The sequence below is a fragment of the Balearica regulorum genome, chromosome 4 (genome assembly GCF_011004875.1).
Source record: "Balearica regulorum gibbericeps isolate bBalReg1 chromosome 4, bBalReg1.pri, whole genome shotgun sequence".
NCBI classification, from domain to species: domain Eukaryota; kingdom Metazoa; phylum Chordata; class Aves; order Gruiformes; family Gruidae; genus Balearica; species Balearica regulorum.
In genome coordinates, this window is record NC_046187.1 from 67,516,143 (window position 1) to 67,538,898 (window position 22,756).

Here is a 22,756-nt window from a genome sequence, read left to right on the forward strand (position 1 = left end):
TGACCCAAACTGACCAAAGGGATATTCCATACTATATGACGTCATGCTCAGTTTATAAGGAGCTTGGGGGAAGAGAGGGGGGGGGCAGCGGCGTTCGGAGCAATGGCGTTTGTCTTCCCAAGTAACCGTTACGTGTGACAGAGCCCTGCTTTCCTGGAGATGGCTGAACACCTGCCTGCCCATGGGAAGTGGTGAATGAATTCCTTGCTTTACTTTGCTTGTGCACGCGGCTTTTGCTTTACCTATTAAACTGTTTTTATCTCAACCCACGAGTTTTCTCACTTTAACTTTTCTAATTCTCTCCCTCATCCCGATGGGGGGGAGTGAACGAGCAGCTGCGTGGTGCTCAGCTGCCGGCTGGGGTAAAACCACGACACAGCCCAAGAGAGGTGAGACTGCAGCAGCTCCATGTCCACAGGTCCAACCAGTAGTGAGGCTGAAGATGTATTCCTAGTAGGCACATGCACAGAGAGCACATATACATGACATATATATATATACACATACATGCCCAGACACAGAGATCACAGACACACAAACACTGAGAACCCACAGGAAATCTGCCTTTCAAGACTCCCCTCCTCTCTCAAGGCTCCTTCTCCACCAACAAACCACAGCACTGGTAACTTTCACACCCCAAGTGTCCGTGCGCAATTTCATCACCTATTTCTTTTCCCAGAACCAGAGGAACTGTAATGTCTGTTCCCACAAAATGTCAAAAGGAGTTGTTACATTTGACTACCTCTATTTTTGCTAAAATGGTTAATGCTGCTTTAGAAATTAGTTTTATTAATGATACATTGGGGCAGACTCATTTTCTGTTACTTAAATGTAAACAACTAATAAGTAAAGCATTTCCCTATTTTTAGGTTTTGGAAGAGACAAGTCATGCTGCATTTTTCGACTTGGAACATACGCCTGAAGCAAGCCATCATTGCATTCTGGTTTCCTCAAAAATGGGGCTTTTGTGACTGTAGTGTACATCCATCCATCCACCCACCCATCCACCCATCCATCCATCCATCCATCCATCCCTCCCTCCCTCTCATAATTTGTGATCTTTTGTCTAATATCAGTCAGGTTTGACAGAGAATTTTAGTCTCAAAGATAATTAGGTTCCTACAAGTTTCACCAATTTTCATGAAACCTGTAGGAACATAATTGTCTTTGAGGGAGAGAAAGCAAGCTAAATTATTGTCCGTCAGGGAAAGGTCTCAGTATAAATTCAACAGTCTTCTCTTTGCCCTGACAAAAGCCAAACAGCATCAACACAGCTCCACACTGGACACAACTGTTCTCAGGTAATGTATAAGAGAGACTGTGTGTGGAAATGATGGTCAGCTATTAAGCGAGGGTTACTGGAGGCACTGCAGGTGCAAAGAATGTCACAGGGGACACAACAGGAGAATATCGATATAATATAGTGAGGGGAGCGTAGAAAGAGTACACAAAGCCTTAGAAATCAGGCATTATTAATTCCATCATTAATGTAATAAGTTGTTCTTCCAAGACTTTAGTGCAGAAAGTATCTCTTCTTTTTCCTAGAGACTAGGACCTCAGTCTTGCCACTTGAGGAAACTTCAAATGTCCTAATTTCCACTTCTGTATGCAAAAAGAGCTCTGTACTTGTGCTATCTGAGCTGGGATGCCTCATGTAAAAGCAGAAAAAAAGAGCACTTTGGATGAACAAGCTTGGCCAAAGTGTGCCTTGCTTCAGTGCTTGTAGTCTTCAAATACTGAACTCTCTTACTGAAGTTACTAACATGCACAGGTGTGTTCCCGTAGAACTTCTGGCAAACAAACGTTCACCCAAAGTTCAAAGGTCCTTTGGTACACATTAAAAATGAATAATTTAATATGAGTTTATCTAGAGTGTTTCTTATGTGTGCACAAAAAGCATTCTGTACTAAAATCAAAATTGTGTGCTGTTTCATGATTACTTACAAGTTGCTGCTTCTGCGCTGCTGTGAATGAACAGCAGCAATCCTGTACAGAGAGTTTGGCTAAGAACCATTAGGATGCTCTTTGTAATTACTAAGATGCCAGTTATAAAATTACATTTATCAAAAAAAAAAAAAAAAAAAAAAAAGAAGAAAACCAGGAGACTTTCAAAGCTCAGCTTCATCAGGAAGATGGGCTTATTAGTCAGCACTTATTCACGCACTGACTAATGTGAGATGTCATTTGTACAGAACCAAATGTCTCTCCACTGCCTGCAGCACTGGAGGCCCACAGGTGGTCTCCAGACAGCTACAGTCTTCCCCTTAGATCAGAAATTACTCTCTTTAAACTATGTGGATATATTTTACAATGCACAATTCAAAATTATAGCTTAGCCTTCCCTAGGGTGTTGTGTCATTTTCCTGAACTCATCACTCTTTGGGAATTTGCTGTTTATACTCTTCGCTTTCTTTATTCTCCCATTTCTTGTCAGTAAAAGAGAATAAAGATGAGACCACAGGTACACAATGGACTATTGTGTCCTGGGGCACTTGCAACACATGCTGCTGTTATAAGCTGGAATCTCATGTTTTGGAGGCAAGAGGATCTAGATGTACTAAATAACGAGATACTTCAGACTGCCAATGAAGGGCAACTCTGAAAAAGGCAAAGGCAATCCTTGGATGTATTAATTACAGTATTTCAAGCACAGATAGGAAAATATTGATGTTTTTGTGTGAAGCATTTCTGCTGTCTCCTCTAGGGTAATGCGTATCATTCCAATCATTCATACTCGAGAGGGACACAAACTAAAAGATGGCCAGGATGACCCTAAATTTAGAGACCCTATCACATAAGGGAGGCTTGGCTTATTTAGTCCAGCAAAGCAGCACTAAGAATTGGTTTGATCATTGATTACAAATACATCATTGCACTGTTAAGAAAGGAAAATTCTGTCTAAGTGAGAGAACAATTTGTCACTAATAATTATAGGCTCTTAATAAATAGCTTTAGGGTAGAAAATTAGAAAAAAGCTCTGAATAAGAAGTAAACTGAGCTTCTGAAACAGCCTTCCAGCTGCAACAGAGGATGCAAAAAATATATCAGGGCACAGCAAGAGCAGTTGGGAGATCCCCACGGGAGCCATCAGGGCAGGGCCCTGCCAGCCCGGGAGCAGGGCAGCTGGGAGCACCAGGGCAGCCCCAGCCCCAGGCATCAGGCCCCTCCCTGGGGATGGGGACAGCCCAAGGCCAGGCCAGGCCACCAGCCCATGGCTGGGCCTGGCTCAGGGGGGCCCATGGCTGGGCAAGGGAGCTGGAGACTAGCATCCTACAGCAACACTGGGGCAGGGACTGACGGCCCCAGTGCAGCCTGAAATGGGGTCTGGGCCATGGGCCATGGGCCAGGTCGGGGGAGGCCTGAGGCGGGGGGGGAAGGTGGGATGGGACTTTAAGTCTTCTTGGTGCCCTCAGGGCCCCAACAAAAAAAAGCCACAACCTAGCTGTTACTAAATTGGGTTTTGAAATTCATTAATTATACTATGCCTACAATAGTAAAGGATAATTAATGCACACAGGGTCATTTCCAGTCCTATATTCCTATGCCGTATGAAGAAATGGGATGGAAAAAAGACTCCTAGGGTCAATTCTTCCCAAAATCAATGGAAAAGACTCACTAGCAGCTGGATCAGACACCTTAGAAGAAAAGCAGGCAAAAAATGGTGCCCAAAGTCCCATTTTCTGCTTTCAGAATGAGTTGTTCAAATCACAAAGATGGCTGGCAGTCATTTGTCAGTGCTGGGCACAGTTGCAAGACTACACCTCGAGAGCACAGACCACGGTCAGAGATGAGGTAGAACATCTGCTGCCTTCCTAGAGCTTCCGAAGTTCGCTGGTCTCCTTCATGCAGAGAAGCAGTCATCTTCTATTGACTCAACTCTAAATATGCCTCTGGACATTAAAGTATCAGCACTTAGTGATCTGTCAATGAATTTCTCAACAGCCCAAATGATGCTATGCGAGTTTTAGCACTGCGCCTTTCTGGAAGGACCACTATCACCAGAAAGCCTTCCTTGGCACAGTTCATTCACTCCGCTGGAACTGTACAACCACTAACTGTAGAAGGCCCCTGGTACTCCTCACCTGACATGCTGCATGCACTTTTTTTTCCCCTTGCCTAAACAGGTCTGCACAAACTTTCTACAAGATCTTGGACCCTTGCCAGAGATGCCTGGCTGACTCCAAAACTGACGTGGATCACCTTCAAAGTAGGACTCTGCCCGTTATTTTATTGGGCCCCCCCTGGGCCCACTCATGGGGTTGGTTCGGTTTGTCCTCCCACTTCTGGGATGGTTGGATCCCCCTCTGAGATCTGTTCAATAAACTTCGTACTATATATGTAAGTGATCAATCATAACTGTATCTGCTGTTATATTATAGATGTTTGCTTCACTAGTAATAATTTCGTAGTAACTTGTAGTATTACATATATATGCTTGATTGCTGCTATTATTGAGTGCTGCTATAACTGGTTGCTGCTATACTATTGATCACTGCCTTAGTACTGATTGCTAATAATAATTTGTAATAGCCTGATTATATATCTATTTGCTTTATTAATCGTAGGTATACTTGCTAGTGGTGATTTTTGTGGTACTGGTGGCAATCTGCAATAAAATAGAGAAATATAGAATCCTACAAACCCATGGTCACAATCTCTATATACCTGCAGGCCAGGTAACCCTTTAGGTCATGACAACAGTGTCCCGATCTGATATCGGGGAAGGTTCGATACGATCCCAAGAGTGAGATTAAGACACAAACGAGGTCAGATGTCGTACAACCTTTCAGCTTTATTTTGTTATGAACGGGGGATAAGGACTGTATATGAAGAGAAAACCAGGAGAGCGGGGAAGGGCAAAGAGGGGGAGAGAGAGAGAGAGAGAGATAGGGAGGTAGAGAAATAGAGAGGTAGTGAGATAGAGAGGGGAAGGGACCAAGTCGGGGATGAGTCTAATTACCACCACTCCGAGTCCAGTGATGTTCCTTTAGCTCCCTCTATGATGTCCAAGCGTCGCAGGTTTTGTCAAAGCAGGTCCCAGAAGATGCACGAGGAGAAGAGGAAGAAGGAGAAAAGCCCCACCGCCTACCGGAGCACATGCGCTCCTTTATATAGGGTCCCATGATCATGCGCAGATCGTGGCTGTGTACGTGCGGTTTGTGCGGCACGTGTGGTATGTGTTGCCTCCTCAGGAAGCCTTTTCGCACCCTGGCTCTTGCGCATGTGCATGGTGGCGCTCGTCCACAGACCGCGAGGTGGGGGGCAGTGCCCTCCAAGGCAGGATGTCAATGCAGGTAAAAGGTGGTGCGATGGCAATGTCGAGACAAAATGCATACAGCAGCGGTCCACTACAAACAGGTATCCAGAAAACAGTAGATTAGGGGGCACAGCCAGTCATATCATGGACTTCCTGACTGATGAACTATGCCTGTAGTCTCAATAAATCCATTAAACGAAGAACCAGATAGAATCAAATTCTCTTTCTACACTGCTGGACGCTTCTGCCCTGAGATGCTACTTCTGGATAAAAAGCCACGTCGTGCACAGTCTTGTCTCCACTCTGCTCAAGACCAGAGTGGACTTTCAGCAACAACTCAAACCAGTTCAAGGACCAACCTGAAACTCTGCCAAAAATCAAAACACAGTGGGGCAACTTCCAAGAATTGAAAGGCATACTGTAATAAAACATTAATGAAAGAAGACCAGTCCCAGACCCTGAAATAATGCAACCATATTGATTTAACATTTCTCAGAGACCTCAGCTTGTAAATTACTCTCCAATATATTCTGCTAAAAATATTGTTCAATTTCCATACTCTTCTCTTAGAAACATATCAATACAAGAACACAGTGGTACCTTAAATTTATTATTTCATTCCATGGCATGCAGGGCTAACTCCTTCCCCAGCAGAACGCATCCAAGAAGAGAAGAGGGAGGAGGAGTTTTGTCGCCATCCAGCAGGGGCTGAAGCACGACCACCAGACAGATGTGGCCGTGACTGAGAGGATGCAGCAGCGGGAGGAGTTTCTCCAGCAGATGACTCGGCTGCTGCAGGAGGTCGAGGAGAGCAGAAGCGCCGAGGGAGCCACACTCCTTTCCGTGTTGCAGCGGTGGCCGTTGTGGACCGTTGCAGGAGCCCTGGTCCTGCTCGCTGAGATCTGCTGGCTGGCCAGGGAAATGAAGCTTGCCTCTGGCAGCTGCAGTCAGCAGGACAGCTCCAGCAGCGAGGAGGAGGCGGACGACGACGAGGATGAGGGAGACCGCCATGGCCTCAGGTCTTTGGCTGCGTCCACTCTGTTGCCGATGCAGGGCCTGCCCGACACGTGCAAGGTGCTGAAGGAGCTGGTGGGTGACCTCCTTGGTGTCTGCCGCGTGCTCTCCAAGAAGACCTTCATGCCGCAGATGCACCCGGCCATCGGGATGGACAGCCCCTATGAAACCTGGAGCGTCCATGGGAACAGCATCGCCTACCGCCTGCTCGTCTTCCTGCGGCCACCCCCCGGGCACTCTTTCCACCTGGAGCTGGACACCACGGGGCAGCTGCCAGCAAGGCACTCCAGCGTCCACGTGCTGCTGGAGTGCATGTGCTCGAGGGAGCGGCTGCTGGGGGATGTTTTGTGCTTTCTGCACCACCCCGACGACCAGCTGCCGAGGGATCAGAGCTCGTGCCTCCTACGCACCCTCTGCACATGCTCCTACTTGGACGTGGAGAAAATCGCCTGCTGGGTCCAACTGCTGGTGAGATCAGCCTGGCTGCTTTTGCCTCAGTCGCACCACTGCCAGCTGATGGTGCTGCCTTCCTCCCAGTCCTGCAAGTTCCAGCTGAGAACCACCTCCAGGATGAACATCTGCGCTGAGATGATTTTTGCGGTGCAGCAAGGCAGCTCAGGCGCCTACCTGAGCCTTGAGTAGGCAGAGGCCAGCTTTACCAGCAGCGCAGCATGGCCGGAGAGCTGCGCCCTTTTCAAGACGCCGCTCTGCAGACGCAGGGCGACGCGCACCCAGCAGGACAATTGCCACCTCAGACGTCCGCAGCTCGGCACCCATACCTCGTGGCCACACCCACGCCTGGCACCCTGAGGACCTACTTCCCTCTCACACTGGTGGGGCCCAGGTGACAATTTTGGACACTGGGACAGACCATCCGCTCATCCCAGGGACTGCCTGGGGGGGTCGCTGCCGCAGACCGGATCAAAGTAGGCACGGAGGTGACACCGCTCAGTTGGAGCTCAGCATGAGTGGACCTCCGCCGGTCCAGCTGCAGATGCCATTGCAACTGAGGCTCCTGTTGCCACCTGTAGCAGGGTGGGACCACCCACCCTGCTGGAAAGAGCTGATCCCCTCTGGGACCTTCATCCAAATCAAAGATAATAAAGTAGCTTCTTTTAAGCAACCCTCTGTCTCTGAGCGGCTGTGCAACACTTTGTTGGGGAATGCGGGCAGGGAGCAGGTTGGTACCTGCTCAGATGCAGAAGCAGCGGGGCGGCATTTTGAGGTAAGTAAGTAGTACCAAAAGAGAATGCTTCCCCTGACCCCCTTTGCCTTTCTTTTCCACTTTTCTGCTCTGCTTCCATTTTAAGGGGAAGACGCCTCGGTGCACGTATGCCGGATGGGGGGGAACGAGGGCAAGGGAGCCAGACCTTTCTCACTGGTGACCACTGACAGGACAAGAACCAGTGGGCACCGAGGAAAAAACCCATGAAATTCCATCTGAACAGAAGAAAGCACGTCCGGACTCTGAGGAGGGTGCTCAGACTTGGTGGCATGTGCCCCACGATCACAGTGCTGGGATGGACCGCTACCGGCTGTTCAGGAGGGATAGGCATGCCAGGCAAGGTGGAGGTTTTGTGCTACATGCAAGGGAGAGCTTTGATTGTACAGCTCTTACAATTAGTGATGATGTGGTTGAGAGCCTGTGGGTGAGGATTAGGGGGCTGGAAAACAAAGGAGATGTTGTAGTGGGTGTCTGCTACCAACTGCCCAGAATGTAAGCACTGATGAGTTACTCCATAGGCAATTAGGAGAAATTTCTGGATCAGTAGCCCTTGTCCTTACGGGAGATTTCGCCTTCCCAGTCATCCACTGGGAACACCACGCTGCTGGGACGAGCAGGTGTTGGAAACTCTTGAAGTTCGTAGGAGATCACTTCTCGTCACAATTCTCAGCGAGCCAGCTAGGAAAGATGCCCTGCTAGACTTGCTATTCGTGAACAGAGGAGGATTCATGGGAGATGCGATGGTAGGTGGCTGTGTTGGCCACAATAATCACAAAATGGTTGTTTCAAATTTTCAGTGTAATGAGAAAAAAGGACAGCAGAATTGCTACCCTGCACTTCAGGAGAGCAAGCTTTAAGCTGTTCAGGGAGCTATTTAGCACAGTACCCTTGGGACTCTGCTTTTGAGGGCTTAGGAGTCCACGGGTGCTGGTCAGTTTTTAAGAGCCACCTTTTAGAAGCACAGGAGCAGGCAATCCCATTGCGTTGGAAGTCAGGCAAGTGGGGCAGAAGATCGTGGGATGAGCAGGTTCACAGTGCGCTGGGTGAAGAACTGGCTGAAGGGCAGAGCTCAAAGGGTTTTAGTGACTGGGGTTACATCTGGCTTGCAAACCATCACCAGCGGTGTTCCTCAGGGTTCGATTCTAGGGCCAGTTCTGGTCAATACATCTGTCAGTGATCTGGATGCAGGAGTTGAATGCACCATTAGCAACTTTGCTGACGATACCAAGCTGGGAGGTGCTGTTGACCCTCTTGAGGGACAAGACGCCTTGCAGAGGGATCTAGATAGATTGGAGCATTGGGCAACGATGAATGGGATGAAATTTACCAAGTCCAAATGCCAGATTCTGCACCTAGGACAGAGTAATGCCAGGCACAAATATAAGCTCGGAGAGGAGTGTCTGGAGAGCAGCCCTGCAGAAAAGGATCTAGGGGTGCTGGGCGAGAGCAGGCTCAATAGGAGTCAGCGGTGTGCCCTGGCAGCCGAGAGGGCAACCCCCGTCCTGGGGTGCATCAAACACAGTGTAAACAGCTGGTCAGCAGAGGGGATTGTCAGCGTTGGTGCGGCCTCACCTTAGAGTACTGCGTGCAGTTCTGGACCCTGCGGTTTCAGAAGGATATTCAGGTACTTGGATGCGTCCAGAGCAGGGCAACAAAGCTGGTGAAAGGGCTAGAAGGAATGTCCTATGAGGCGCGGCTGAGGCCTCCGGGCTTGTCTGCTTTGGAGAAAAGGAGGCTGAGGGGCGACCTCATGGCTCTCTGCAGCTTCCTGAGGAGGGAAGTGGGGAGGGAGGTTCTGACCTCTTCTCCCTGGGATCCAGTGACAGGGCGTGTGGGAATGGTTCAAAGCTGCGCCAGGGCAGGTGCAGACTGGACTTTAGGAAGCACTTCTTTACCGAGAGGGTGCTCAAACACTGGACCAGGCTTCCTAGAGAGGGGGTCGATGCCCCAAAGCCTGTCAGCGTTATAAGAGGCACTCAGACAATGCCCTTAACAACATGCTTTAACTTTTGCTCTGCCCTGCAGTGGCCAGGCAGTTGGGCTAGATGATCGCTGTCGGTCTCTTCCGACTGAAAATATTCTAGTCCATCCTAGTCCAGTCTGGTCCTCCCAGCCACGGGCCACGTCACCTTCTCTCACATGTGCACGCTTTGGATTCCTTTGGGTGGACAGCCTATGGTCACAGGCAGACAGATCAAAGGTATGTTTCCTCTGCTTGGCACCGCAGGTCCCCACTCCCTGGACAAGAGAGACTTAACACAGAAAGGGACTTCAGGGCACGCTCCCACTCACTGACCTTCTCTCCCTCTCTTTGCCTCCAGGCGGCTTTGGGCAGGAGGCGCATCAGATGTGCGGTTGTGCACATGCTGAACGGACAGAAACATGGCAGCCGTGTCAGTCTTGGCACATAGGCAGCAAGGCTAAAGAAGGCTTTTGAGGTGTCTGGGTCTCAAGGCATGCACTCATGCAGAACGGGCCAGGCTCCTGGGAGGCACAATCCACAGCGGAGCACTCCAGCGCGGTGTACAGGGGGCTCTCCTGAACCGGGGAAACCTCGGGGGAGTGGAGAGACGTTGGACCTGGCGTGGCCTCTCCAGCCCCCCGGCTTGTCCTTGCAGAGGGCAAGTTGGTAGCCAGAGACAGGAGCCACAGGATCTTTTCCACTTGCACCAGGGACACGATTTGCATTTGGCTTGATCGTCAGGCTTTGCAGGGCTAAGTCCTGCCCCGGCAGAAGGCATCCAAGAAGAGATGAGGGAGGAGGAGTTTTGTCTCTGCCCAAGGGCTCGTAGCTCTTCTTTTCAAGGCAAGGCAGAGTCAGACCACCTGGGCCAGAAAGCTCTGTCCCTCTCTACTTCAGTCAGGGACATCCAGCTACAGTCCCCGTTTTCATGTCCATGACGGTTTTGGGGGGTGTCTGCCTGCCTTGTCAAGAGAGCCCCCGGGAGCTGGCTCGTGCCGGGCACGTTTGTCCTTGATGTGATGCCCAGGACGTGCTGAGCCGGGCGGTGGGGACCAAGGCCGGGGCTTGCCGGCTGAGTGGTGCTGCTCTGGTGACTGTGACGGCATAGAGGACAGGTCACAATGGGAGCTGTCCCAAGGGACATCACCAGGCAGCCCCGCTGCTGTTTGGCTCGGGCGACCGTGAGTGCAGCATGCGGGGGGAAGGCTGGGCTGGAAGGGGGACGGGGAGGGTGGCCGGGGAGGTTTCTAACCCAGAGCGAGAGCCGAGCCCCTCAGGGCAGGGCACGGTACCGCCCTTGCAGCTGGGGGAAGAGGTACTCAGGGCTCCCAGTGGTGCCAGGGGCCCAGAGAGGCTTTGGGGATGTGCTGGTGGCCCGGGGCTCCACGGGACGCTGTTGTGGGACAGGGAAGGGGCGGCCTCGGCAGATTCTGCTCGGGTGTCGCTCGCCCCTTCATGGGGTACAGCCCAGATGGGGGCTGGCCATCAGGGCGGCTTGGGCAGGACGGGCCCCATGCTGTCTCCAGCCAGGGCCTGCGGCCTGTCGAGCCTGTCGACGGCAGTGCCCAGATGCTTTCCTGGGACAGCCCGTGGCTCTCACCTGTGCAGTGCTCACAAACCCTGCCCTTGCTCCCTCAGCCCGTCTCCTACCCAGCCCTGCTCAGCCCCCTTTTCTCCCACCCCCTCCAGGCCATGGCTAAGGCAATTGCCCTCCTTCTGGCTCTGCTGGCCGTCCAGCACGGGCTGAAGCACGACCACCAGACAGATGTGGCCGCGACCGAGCGGATGCAGCAGCGGGAGGAGTTTCTCCAGCAGATGACTCGGCTGCTGCAGGAGGTCGAGGAGAGCAGAAGCGCCGAGGGAGCCACACTCCTTTCCGTGTTGCAGCGGTGGCCGTTGTGGACCGTTGCAGGAGCCCTGGTCCTGCTCGCTGAGATCTGCTGGCTGGCCAGGGAAATGAAGCTTGCCTCTGGCAGCTGCAGTCAGCAGGACAGCTCCAGCAGCGAGGAGGAGGCGGACGACGACGAGGATGAGGGAGACCGCCATGGCCTCAGGTCTTTGGCTGCGTCCACTCTGTTGCCGATGCAGGGCCTGCCCGACACGTGCAAGGTGCTGAAGGAGCTGGTGGGTGACCTCCTTGGTGTCTGCCGCGTGCTCTCCAAGAAGACCTTCATGCCGCAGATGCACCCGGCCATCGGGATGGACAGCCCCTATGAAACCTGGAGCGTCCATGGGAACAGCATCGCCTACCGCCTGCTCGTCTTCCTGCGGCCACCCCCCGGGCACTCTTTCCACCTGGAGCTGGACACCACGGGGCAGCTGCCAGCAAGGCACTCCAGCGTCCACGTGCTGCTGGAGTGCATGTGCTCGAGGGAGCGGCTGCTGGGGGATGTTTTGTGCTTTCTGCACCACCCCGACGACCAGCTGCCGAGGGATCAGAGCTCGTGCCTCCTACGCACCCTCTGCACATGCTCCTACTTGGACGTGGAGAAAATCGCCTGCTGGGTCCAACTGCTGGTGAGATCAGCCTGGCTGCTTTTGCCTCAGTCGCACCACTGCCAGCTGATGGTGCTGCCTTCCTCCCAGTCCTGCAAGTTCCAGCTGAGAACCACCTCCAGGATGAACATCTGCGCTGAGATGATTTTTGCGGTGCAGCAAGGCAGCTCAGGCGCCTACCTGAGCCTTGAGTAGGCAGAGGCCAGCTTTACCAGCAGCGCAGCATGGCCGGAGAGCTGCGCCCTTTTCAAGACGCCGCTCTGCAGACGCAGGGCGACGCGCACCCAGCAGGACAATTGCCACCTCAGACGTCCGCAGCTCGGCACCCATACCTCGTGGCCACACCCACGCCTGGCACCCTGAGGACCTACTTCCCTCTCACACTGGTGGGGCCCAGGTGACAATTTTGGACACTGGGACAGACCATCCGCTCATCCCAGGGACTGCCTGGGGGGGTCGCTGCCGCAGACCGGATCAAAGTAGGCACGGAGGTGACACCGCTCAGTTGGAGCTCAGCATGAGTGGACCTCCGCCGGTCCAGCTGCAGATGCCATTGCAACTGAGGCTCCTGTTGCCACCTGTAGCAGGGTGGGACCACCCACCCTGCTGGAAAGAGCTGATCCCCTCTGGGACCTTCATCCAAATCAAAGATAATAAAGTAGCTTCTTTTAAGCAACCCTCTGTCTCTGAGCGGCTGTGCAACACTTTGTTGGGGAATGCGGGCAGGGAGCAGGTTGGTACCTGCTCAGATGCAGAAGCAGCGGGGCGGCATTTTGAGGTAAGTAAGTAGTACCAAAAGAGAATGCTTCCCCTGACCCCCTTTCCCTTTCTTTTCCACTTTTCTGCTCTGCTTCCATTTTAAGGGGAAGACGCCTCGGTGCACGTATGCCGGATGGGGGGGAACGAGGGCAAGGGAGCCAGACCTTTCTCACTGGTGACCACTGACAGGACAAGAACCAGTGGGCACCGAGGAAAAAACCCATGAAATTCCATCTGAACAGAAGAAAGCACGTCCGGACTCTGAGGAGGGTGCTCAGACTTGGTGGCATGTGCCCCACGATCACAGTGCTGGGATGGACCGCTACCGGCTGTTCAGGAGGGATAGGCATGCCAGGCAAGGTGGAGGTTTTGTGCTACATGCAAGGGAGAGCTTTGATTGTACAGCTCTTACAATTAGTGATGATGTGGTTGAGAGCCTGTGGGTGAGGATTAGGGGGCTGGAAAACAAAGGAGATGTTGTAGTGGGTGTCTGCTACCAACTGCCCAGAATGTAAGCACTGATGAGTTACTCCATAGGCAATTAGGAGAAATTTCTGGATCAGTAGCCCTTGTCCTTACGGGAGATTTCGCCTTCCCAGTCATCCACTGGGAACACCACGCTGCTGGGACGAGCAGGTGTTGGAAACTCTTGAAGTTCGTAGGAGATCACTTCTCGTCACAATTCTCAGCGAGCCAGCTAGGAAAGATGCCCTGCTAGACTTGCTATTCGTGAACAGAGGAGGATTCATGGGAGATGCGATGGTAGGTGGCTGTGTTGGCCACAATAATCACAAAATGGTTGTTTCAAATTTTCAGTGTAATGAGAAAAAAGGACAGCAGAATTGCTACCCTGCACTTCAGGAGAGCAAGCTTTAAGCTGTTCAGGGAGCTATTTAGCACAGTACCCTTGGGACTCTGCTTTTGAGGGCTTAGGAGTCCACGGGTGCTGGTCAGTTTTTAAGAGCCACCTTTTAGAAGCACAGGAGCAGGCAATCCCATTGCGTTGGAAGTCAGGCAAGTGGGGCAGAAGATCGTGGGATGAGCAGGTTCACAGTGCGCTGGGTGAAGAACTGGCTGAAGGGCAGAGCTCAAAGGGTTTTAGTGACTGGGGTTACATCTGGCTTGCAAACCATCACCAGCGGTGTTCCTCAGGGTTCGATTCTAGGGCCAGTTCTGGTCAATACATCTGTCAGTGATCTGGATGCAGGAGTTGAATGCACCATTAGCAACTTTGCTGACGATACCAAGCTGGGAGGTGCTGTTGACCCTCTTGAGGGACAAGACGCCTTGCAGAGGGATCTAGATAGATTGGAGCATTGGGCAACGATGAATGGGATGAAATTTACCAAGTCCAAATGCCAGATTCTGCACCTAGGACAGAGTAATGCCAGGCACAAATATAAGCTCGGAGAGGAGTGTCTGGAGAGCAGCCCTGCAGAAAAGGATCTAGGGGTGCTGGGCGAGAGCAGGCTCAATAGGAGTCAGCGGTGTGCCCTGGCAGCCGAGAGGGCAACCCCCGTCCTGGGGTGCATCAAACACAGTGTAAACAGCTGGTCAGCAGAGGGGATTGTCAGCGTTGGTGCGGCCTCACCTTAGAGTACCGCGTGCAGTTCTGGACCCTGCGGTTTCAGAAGGATATTCAGGTACTTGGACGCGTCCAGAGCAGGGCAACAAAGCTGGTGAAAGGGCTAGAAGGAATGTCCTATGAGGCGTGGCTGAGGCCTCCGGGCTTGTCTGCTTTGGAGAAAAGGAGGCTGAGGGGCGACCTCATGGCTCTCTGCAGCTTCCTGAGGAGGGAAGTGGGGAGGGAGGTTCTGACCTCTTCTCCCTGGGATCCAGTGACAGGGCGTGTGGGAATGGTTCAAAGCTGCGCCAGGGCAGGTGCAGACTGGACTTTAGGAAGCACTTCTTTACCGAGAGGGTGCTCAAACACTGGACCAGGCTTCCTAGAGAGGGGGTCGATGCCCCAAAGCCTGTCAGCGTTATAAGAGGCACTCAGACAATGCCCTTAACAACATGCTTTAACTTTTGCTCTGCCCTGCAGTGGCCAGGCAGTTGGGCTAGATGATCGCTGTCGGTCTCTTCCGACTGAAAATATTCTAGTCCATCCTAGTCCAGTCTGGTCCTCCCAGCCACGGGCCACGTCACCTTCTCTCACATGTGCACGCTTTGGATTCCTTTGGGTGGACAGCCTATGGTCACAGGCAGACAGATCAAAGGTATGTTTCCTCTGCTTGGCACCGCAGGTCCCCACTCCCTGGACAAGAGAGACTTAACACAGAAAGGGACTTCAGGGCACGCTCCCACTCACTGACCTTCTCTCCCTCTCTTTGCCTCCAGGCGGCTTTGGGCAGGAGGCGCATCAGATGTGCGGTTGTGCACATGCTGAACGGACAGAAACATGGCAGCCGTGTCAGTCTTGGCACATAGGCAGCAAGGCTAAAGAAGGCTTTTGAGGTGTCTGGGTCTCAAGGCATGCACTCATGCAGAACGGGCCAGGCTCCTGGGAGGCACAATCCACAGCGGAGCACTCCAGCGCGGTGTACAGGGGGCTCTCCTGAACCGGGGAAACCTCGGGGGAGTGGAGAGACGTTGGACCTGGCGTGGCCTCTCCAGCCCCCCGGCTTGTCCTTGCAGAGGGCAAGTTGGTAGCCAGAGACAGGAGCCACAGGATCTTTTCCACTTGCACCAGGGACACGATTTGCATTTGGCTTGATCGTCAGGCTTTGCAGGGCTAAGTCCTGCCCCGGCAGAAGGCATCCAAGAAGAGAATGAGGGAGGAGGAGTTTTGTCTCTGCCCAAGGGCTCGTAGCTCTTCTTTTCAAGGCAAGGCAGAGTCAGACCACCTGGCCCAGAAAGCTCTGTCCCTCTCTACTTCAGTCAGGGACATCCAGCTACAGTCCCCGTTTTCATGTCCATGACGGTTTTGGGGGGTGTCTGCCTGCCTTGTCAAGAGAGCCCCCGGGAGCTGGCTCGTGCCGGGCACGTTTGTCCTTGATGTGATGCCCAGGACGTGCTGAGCCGGGCGGTGGGGACCAAGGCCGGGGCTTGCCGGCTGAGTGGTGCTGCTCTGGTGACTGTGACGGCATAGAGGACAGGTCACAATGGGAGCTGTCCCAAGGGACATCACCAGGCAGCCCCGCTGCTGTTTGGCTCGGGCGACCGTGAGTGCAGCATGCGGGGGGAAGGCTGGGCTGGAAGGGGGACGGGGAGGGTGGCCGGGGAGGTTTCTAACCCAGAGCGAGAGCCGAGCCCCTCAGGGCAGGGCACGGTACCGCCCTTGCAGCTGGGGGAAGAGGTACTCAGGGCTCCCAGTGGTGCCAGGGGCCCAGAGAGGCTTTGGGGATGTGCTGGTGGCCCGGGGCTCCACGGGACGCTGTTGTGGGACAGGGAAGGGGCGGCCTCGGCAGATTCTGCTCGGGTGTCGCTCGCCCCTTCATGGGGTACAGCCCAGATGGGGGCTGGCCATCAGGGCGGCTTGGGCAGGACGGGCCCCATGCTGTCTCCAGCCAGGGCCTGCGGCCTGTCGAGCCTGTCGACGGCAGTGCCCAGATGCTTTCCTGGGACAGCCCGTGGCTCTCACCTGTGCAGTGCTCACAAACCCTGCCCTTGCTCCCTCAGCCCGTCTCCTACCCAGCCCTGCTCAGCCCCCTTTTCTCCCACCCCCTCCAGGCCATGGCTAAGGCAATTGCCCTCCTTCTGGCTCTGCTGGCCGTCCAGCACGGGCTGAAGCACGACCACCAGACAGATGTGGCCGCGACCGAGCGGATGCAGCAGCGGGAGGAGTTTCTCCAGCAGATGACTCGGCTGCTGCAGGAGGTCGAGGAGAGCAGAAGCGCCGAGGGAGCCACACTCCTTTCCGTGTTGCAGCGGTGGCCGTTGTGGACCGTTGCAGGAGCCCTGGTCCTGCTCGCTGAGATCTGCTGGCTGGCCAGGGAAATGAAGCTTGCCTCTGGCAGCTGCAGTCAGCAGGACAGCTCCAGCAGCGAGGAGGAGGCGGACGACGACGAGGATGAGGGAGACCGCCATGGCCTCAGGTCTTTGGCTGCGTCCACTCTGTTGCCGATGCAGGGCCTGCCCGACACGTGCAAGGTGCTGAAGGAGCTGGTGGGTGACCTCCTTGGTGTCTGCCGCGTGCTCTCCAAGAAGACCTTCATGCCGCAGATGCACCCGGCCATCGGGATGGACAGCCCCTATGAAACCTGGAGCGTCCATGGGAACAGCATCGCCTACCGCCTGCTCGTCTTCCTGCGGCCACCCCCCGGGCACTCTTTCCACCTGGAGCTGGACACCACGGGGCAGCTGCCAGCAAGGCACTCCAGCGTCCACGTGCTGCTGGAGTGCATGTGCTCGAGGGAGCGGCTGCTGGGGGATGTTTTGTGCTTTCTGCACCACCCCGACGACCAGCTGCCGAGGGATCAGAGCTCGTGCCTCCTACGCACCCTCTGCACATGCTCCTACTTGGACGTGGAGAAAATCGCCTGCTGGGTCCAACTGCTGGTGAGATCAGCCTGGCTGCTTTTGCCTCAGTCGCACCACTGCCAGCTGATGGTGCTGCCTTCCTCCCAGTCCTGCAAGTTCCAGCTGAGAACCACCTCCAGGATGAACATCTGCGCTGAGATGATTTTTGCGGTGCAGCAAGGCAGCTCAGGCGCCTACCTGAGCCTTGAGTAGGCAGAGGCCAGCTTTACCAGCAGCGCAGCATGGCCGGAGAGCTGCGCCCTTTTCAAGACGCCGCTCTGCAGACGCAGGGCGACGCGCACCCAGCAGGACAATTGCCACCTCAGACGTCCGCAGCTCGGCACCCATACCTCGTGGCCACACCCACGCCTGGCACCCTGAGGACCTACTTCCCTCTCACACTGGTGGGGCCCAGGCGACAATTTTGGACACTGGGACAGACCATCCGCTCATCCCAGGGACTGCCTGGGGGGGTCGCTGCCGCAGACCGGATCAAAGTAGGCACGGAGGTGACACCGCTCAGTTGGAGCTCAGCATGAGTGGACCTCCGCCGGTCCAGCTGCAGATGCCATTGCAACTGAGGCTCCTGTTGCCACCTGTAGCAGGGTGGGACCACCCACCCTGCTGGAAAGAGCTGATCCCCTCTGGGACCTTTATCCAAATCAAAGATAATAAAGTAGCTTCTTTTAAGCAACCCTCTGTCTCTGAGCGGCTGTGCAACACTTTGTTGGGGAATGCGGGCAGGGAGCAGGTTGGTACCTGCTCAGATGCAGAAGCAGCGGGGCGGCATTTTGAGGTAAGTAAGTAGTACCAAAAGAGAATGCTTCCCCTGACCCCCTTTCCCTTTCTTTTCCACTTTTCTGCTCTGCTTCCATTTTAAGGGGAAGACGCCTCGGTGCACGTATGCCGGATGGGGGGGAACGAGGGCAAGGGAGCCAGACCTTTCTCACTGGTGACCACTGACAGGACAAGAACCAGTGGGCACCGAGGAAAAAACCCATGAAATTCCATCTGAACAGAAGAAAGCACGTCCGGACTCTGAGGAGGGTGCTCAGACTTGGTGGCATGTGCCCCACGATCACAGTGCTGGGATGGACCGCTACCGGCTGTTCAGGAGGGATAGGCATGCCAGGCAAGGTGGAGGTTTTGTGCTACATGCAAGGGAGAGCTTTGATTGTACAGCTCTTACAATTAGTGATGATGTGGTTGAGAGCCTGTGGGTGAGGATTAGGGGGCTGGAAAACAAAGGAGATGTTGTAGTGGGTGTCTGCTACCAACTGCCCAGAATGTAAGCACTGATGAGTTACTCCATAGGCAATTAGGAGAAATTTCTGGATCAGTAGCCCTTGTCCTTACGGGAGATTTCGCCTTCCCAGTCATCCACTGGGAACACCACGCTGCTGGGACGAGCAGGTGTTGGAAACTCTTGAAGTTCGTAGGAGATCACTTCTCGTCACAATTCTCAGCGAGCCAGCTAGGAAAGATGCCCTGCTAGACTTGCTATTCGTGAACAGAGGAGGATTCATGGGAGATGCGATGGTAGGTGGCTGTGTTGGCCACAATAATCACAAAATGGTTGTTTCAAATTTTCAGTGTAATGAGAAAAAAGGACAGCAGAATTGCTACCCTGCACTTCAGGAGAGCAAGCTTTAAGCTGTTCAGGGAGCTATTTAGCACAGTACCCTTGGGACTCTGCTTTTGAGGGCTTAGGAGTCCACGGGTGCTGGTCAGTTTTTAAGAGCCACCTTTTAGAAGCACAGGAGCAGGCAATCCCATTGCGTTGGAAGTCAGGCAAGTGGGGCAGAAGATCGTGGGATGAGCAGGTTCACAGTGCGCTGGGTGAAGAACTGGCTGAAGGGCAGAGCTCAAAGGGTTTTAGTGACTGGGGTTACATCTGGCTTGCAAACCATCACCAGCGGTGTTCCTCAGGGTTCGATTCTAGGGCCAGTTCTGGTCAATACATCTGTCAGTGATCTGGATGCAGGAGTTGAATGCACCATTAGCAACTTTGCTGACGATACCAAGCTGGGAGGTGCTGTTGACCCTCTTGAGGGACAAGACGCCTTGCAGAGGGATCTAGATAGATTGGAGCATTGGGCAACGATGAATGGGATGAAATTTACCAAGTCCAAATGCCAGATTCTGCACCTAGGACAGAGTAATGCCAGGCACAAATATAAGCTCGGAGAGGAGTGTCTGGAGAGCAGCCCTGCAGAAAAGGATCTAGGGGTGCTGGGCGAGAGCAGGCTCAATAGGAGTCAGCGGTGTGCCCTGGCAGCCGAGAGGGCAACCCCCGTCCTGGGGTGCATCAAACACAGTGTAAACAGCTGGTCAGCAGAGGGGATTGTCAGCGTTGGTGCGGCCTCACCTTAGAGTACCGCGTGCAGTTCTGGACCCTGCGGTTTCAGAAGGATATTCAGGTACTTGGACGTGTCCAGAGCAGGGCAACAAAGCTGGTGAAAGGGCTAGAAGGAATGTCCTATGAGGCGTGGCTGAGGCCTCCGGGCTTGTCTGCTTTGGAGAAAAGGAGGCTGAGGGGCGACCTCATGGCTCTCTGCAGCTTCCTGAGGAGGGAAGTGGGGAGGGAGGTTCTGACCTCTTCTCCCTGGGATCCAGTGACAGGGCGTGTGGGAATGGTTCAAAGCTGCGCCAGGGCAGGTGCAGACTGGACTTTAGGAAGCACTTCTTTACCGAGAGGGTGCTCAAACACTGGACCAGGCTTCCTAGAGAGGGGGTCGATGCCCCAAAGCCTGTCAGCGTTATAAGAGGCACTCAGACAATGCCCTTAACAACATGCTTTAACTTTTGCTCTGCCCTGCAGTGGCCAGGCAGTTGGGCTAGATGATCGCTGTCGGTCTCTTCCGACTGAAAATATTCTAGTCCATCCTAGTCCAGTCTGGTCCTCCCAGCCACGGGCCACGTCACCTTCTCTCACATGTGCACGCTTTGGATTCCTTTGGGTGGACAGCCTATGGTCACAGGCAGACAGATCAAAGGTATGTTTCCTCTGCTTGGCACCGCAGGTCCCCACTCCCTGGACAAGAGAGACTTAACACAGAAAGGGACTTCAGGGCACGCTCCCACTCACTGACCTTCTCTCCCTCTCTTTGCCTCCAGGCGGCTTTGGGCAGGAGGCGCATCAGATGTGCGGTTGTGCACATGCTGAACGGACAGAAACATGGCAGCCGTGTCAGTCTTGGCACATAGGCAGCAAGGCTAAAGAAGGCTTTTGAGGTGTCTGGGTCTCAAGGCATGCACTCATGCAGAACGGGCCAGGCTCCTGGGAGGCACAATCCACAGCGGAGCACTCCAGCGCGGTGTACAGGGGGCTCTCCTGAACCGGGGAAACCTCGGGGGAGTGGAGAGACGTTGGACCTGGCGTGGCCTCTCCAGCCCCCCGGCTTGCCCTTGCAGAGGGCAAGTTGGTAGCCAGAGACAGGAGCCACAGGATCTTTTCCACTTGCACCAGGGACACGATTTGCATTTGGCTTGATCGTCAGGCTTTGCAGGGCTAAGTCCTGCCCCGGCAGAAGGCATCCAAGAAGAGAAGAGGGAGGAGGAGTTTTGTCTCTGCCCAAGGGCTCGTAGCTCTTCTTTTCAAGGCAAGGCAGAGTCAGACCACCTGGCCCAGAAAGCTCTGTCCCTCTCTACTTCAGTCAGGGACATCCAGCTACAGTCCCCGTTTTCATGTCCATGACGGTTTTGGGGGGTGTCTGCCTGCCTTGTCAAGAGAGCCCCCGGGAGCTGGCTCGTGCCGGGCACGTTTGTCCTTGATGTGATGCCCAGGACGTGCTGAGCCGGGCGGTGGGGACCAAGGCCGGGGCTTGCCGGCTGAGTGGTGCTGCTCTGGTGACTGTGACGGCATAGAGGACAGGTCACAATGGGAGCTGTCCCAAGGGACATCACCAGGCAGCCCCGCTGCTGTTTGGCTCGGGCGACCGTGAGTGCAGCATGCGGGGGGAAGGCTGGGCTGGAAGGGGGACGGGGAGGGTGGCCGGGGAGGTTTCTAACCCAGAGCGAGAGCCGAGCCCCTCAGGGCAGGGCACGGTACCGCCCTTGCAGCTGGGGGAAGAGGTACTCAGGGCTCCCAGTGGTGCCAGGGGCCCAGAGAGGCTTTGGGGATGTGCTGGTGGCCCGGGGCTCCACGGGACGCTGTTGTGGGACAGGGAAGGGGCGGCCTCGGCAGATTCTGCTCGGGTGTCGCTCGCCCCTTCATGGGGTACAGCCCAGATGGGGGCTGGCCATCAGGGCGGCTTGGGCAGGACGGGCCCCATGCTGTCTCCAGCCAGGGCCTGCGGCCTGTCGAGCCTGTCGACGGCAGTGCCCAGATGCTTTCCTGGGACAGCCCGTGGCTCTCACCTGTGCAGTGCTCACAAACCCTGCCCTTGCTCCCTCAGCCCGTCTCCTACCCAGCCCTGCTCAGCCCCCTTTTCTCCCACCCCCTCCAGGCCATGGCTAAGGCAATTGCCCTCCTTCTGGCTCTGCTGGCCGTCCAGCACGGGCTGAAGCACGACCACCAGACAGATGTGGCCGCGACCGAGCGGATGCAGCAGCGGGAGGAGTTTCTCCAGCAGATGACTCGGCTGCTGCAGGAGGTCGAGGAGAGCAGAAGCGCCGAGGGAGCCACACTCCTTTCCGTGTTGCAGCGGTGGCCGTTGTGGACCGTTGCAGGAGCCCTGGTCCTGCTCGCTGAGATCTGCTGGCTGGCCAGGGAAATGAAGCTTGCCTCTGGCAGCTGCAGTCAGCAGGACAGCTCCAGCAGCGAGGAGGAGGCGGACGACGACGAGGATGAGGGAGACCGCCATGGCCTCAGGTCTTTGGCTGCGTCCACTCTGTTGCCGATGCAGGGCCTGCCCGACACGTGCAAGGTGCTGAAGGAGCTGGTGGGTGACCTCCTTGGTGTCTGCCGCGTGCTCTCCAAGAAGACCTTCATGCCGCAGATGCACCCGGCCATCGGGATGGACAGCCCCTATGAAACCTGGAGCGTCCATGGGAACAGCATCGCCTACCGCCTGCTCGTCTTCCTGCGGCCACCCCCCGGGCACTCTTTCCACCTGGAGCTGGACACCACGGGGCAGCTGCCAGCAAGGCACTCCAGCGTCCACGTGCTGCTGGAGTGCATGTGCTCGAGGGAGCGGCTGCTGGGGGATGTTTTGTGCTTTCTGCACCACCCCGACGACCAGCTGCCGAGGGATCAGAGCTCGTGCCTCCTACGCACCCTCTGCACATGCTCCTACTTGGACGTGGAGAAAATCGCCTGCTGGGTCCAACTGCTGGTGAGATCAGCCTGGCTGCTTTTGCCTCAGTCGCACCACTGCCAGCTGATGGTGCTGCCTTCCTCCCAGTCCTGCAAGTTCCAGCTGAGAACCACCTCCAGGATGAACATCTGCGCTGAGATGATTTTTGCGGTGCAGCAAGGCAGCTCAGGCGCCTACCTGAGCCTTGAGTAGGCAGAGGCCAGCTTTACCAGCAGCGCAGCATGGCCGGAGAGCTGCGCCCTTTTCAAGACGCCGCTCTGCAGACGCAGGGCGACGCGCACCCAGCAGGACAATTGCCACCTCAGACGTCCGCAGCTCGGCAC

At 54.8% G+C, this 22,756-nt stretch overlaps 4 protein-coding genes across 4 annotated transcripts; all 4 read left to right on the forward strand.

The window, feature by feature from the left end:
* The first annotated feature begins 6,007 nt into the window (after positions 1 to 6,007).
* On the forward strand, positions 6,008 to 6,913 carry LOC142601510 (inositol 1,4,5-trisphosphate receptor-interacting protein-like 1). The gene has a single exon (XM_075750689.1). It carries the CDS (start codon positions 6,008 to 6,010, stop codon positions 6,911 to 6,913), a length of 906 nt encoding a protein of 301 aa, XP_075606804.1.
* Positions 6,914 to 11,151: 4,238 nt separating this feature from the next.
* LOC142601511 (inositol 1,4,5-trisphosphate receptor-interacting protein-like 1) lies at positions 11,152 to 12,150 on the forward strand. Its single transcript, XM_075750690.1, has one exon. The coding sequence runs from the start codon at positions 11,152 to 11,154 to the stop codon at positions 12,148 to 12,150; it is 999 nt and encodes a 332-aa protein (XP_075606805.1).
* Positions 12,151 to 16,389: 4,239 nt separating this feature from the next.
* On the forward strand, positions 16,390 to 17,388 carry LOC142601512 (inositol 1,4,5-trisphosphate receptor-interacting protein-like 1). The gene has a single exon (XM_075750691.1). The coding sequence runs from the start codon at positions 16,390 to 16,392 to the stop codon at positions 17,386 to 17,388; it is 999 nt and encodes a 332-aa protein (XP_075606806.1).
* Positions 17,389 to 21,626: 4,238 nt separating this feature from the next.
* Positions 21,627 to 22,625, forward strand: LOC142601583 (inositol 1,4,5-trisphosphate receptor-interacting protein-like 1). The gene has a single exon (XM_075750770.1). It carries the CDS (start codon positions 21,627 to 21,629, stop codon positions 22,623 to 22,625), a length of 999 nt encoding a protein of 332 aa, XP_075606885.1.
* Positions 22,626 to 22,756: the final 131 nt, after the last annotated feature.

What these genes read in the sequence shown, in the direction of transcription:
- LOC142601511 (XM_075750690.1), top strand. Translation starts at nt 11,152, where the DNA reads ATGGCTAAGGCAATTGCCCTCCTTCTGGCTCTGCTGGCCGTCCAGCAC.
- LOC142601583 (XM_075750770.1), top strand. Translation starts at nt 21,627, where the DNA reads ATGGCTAAGGCAATTGCCCTCCTTCTGGCTCTGCTGGCCGTCCAGCAC.
- LOC142601510 (XM_075750689.1), top strand. Translation starts at nt 6,008, where the DNA reads ATGCAGCAGCGGGAGGAGTTTCTCCAGCAGATGACTCGGCTGCTGCAG.
- LOC142601512 (XM_075750691.1), top strand. Translation starts at nt 16,390, where the DNA reads ATGGCTAAGGCAATTGCCCTCCTTCTGGCTCTGCTGGCCGTCCAGCAC.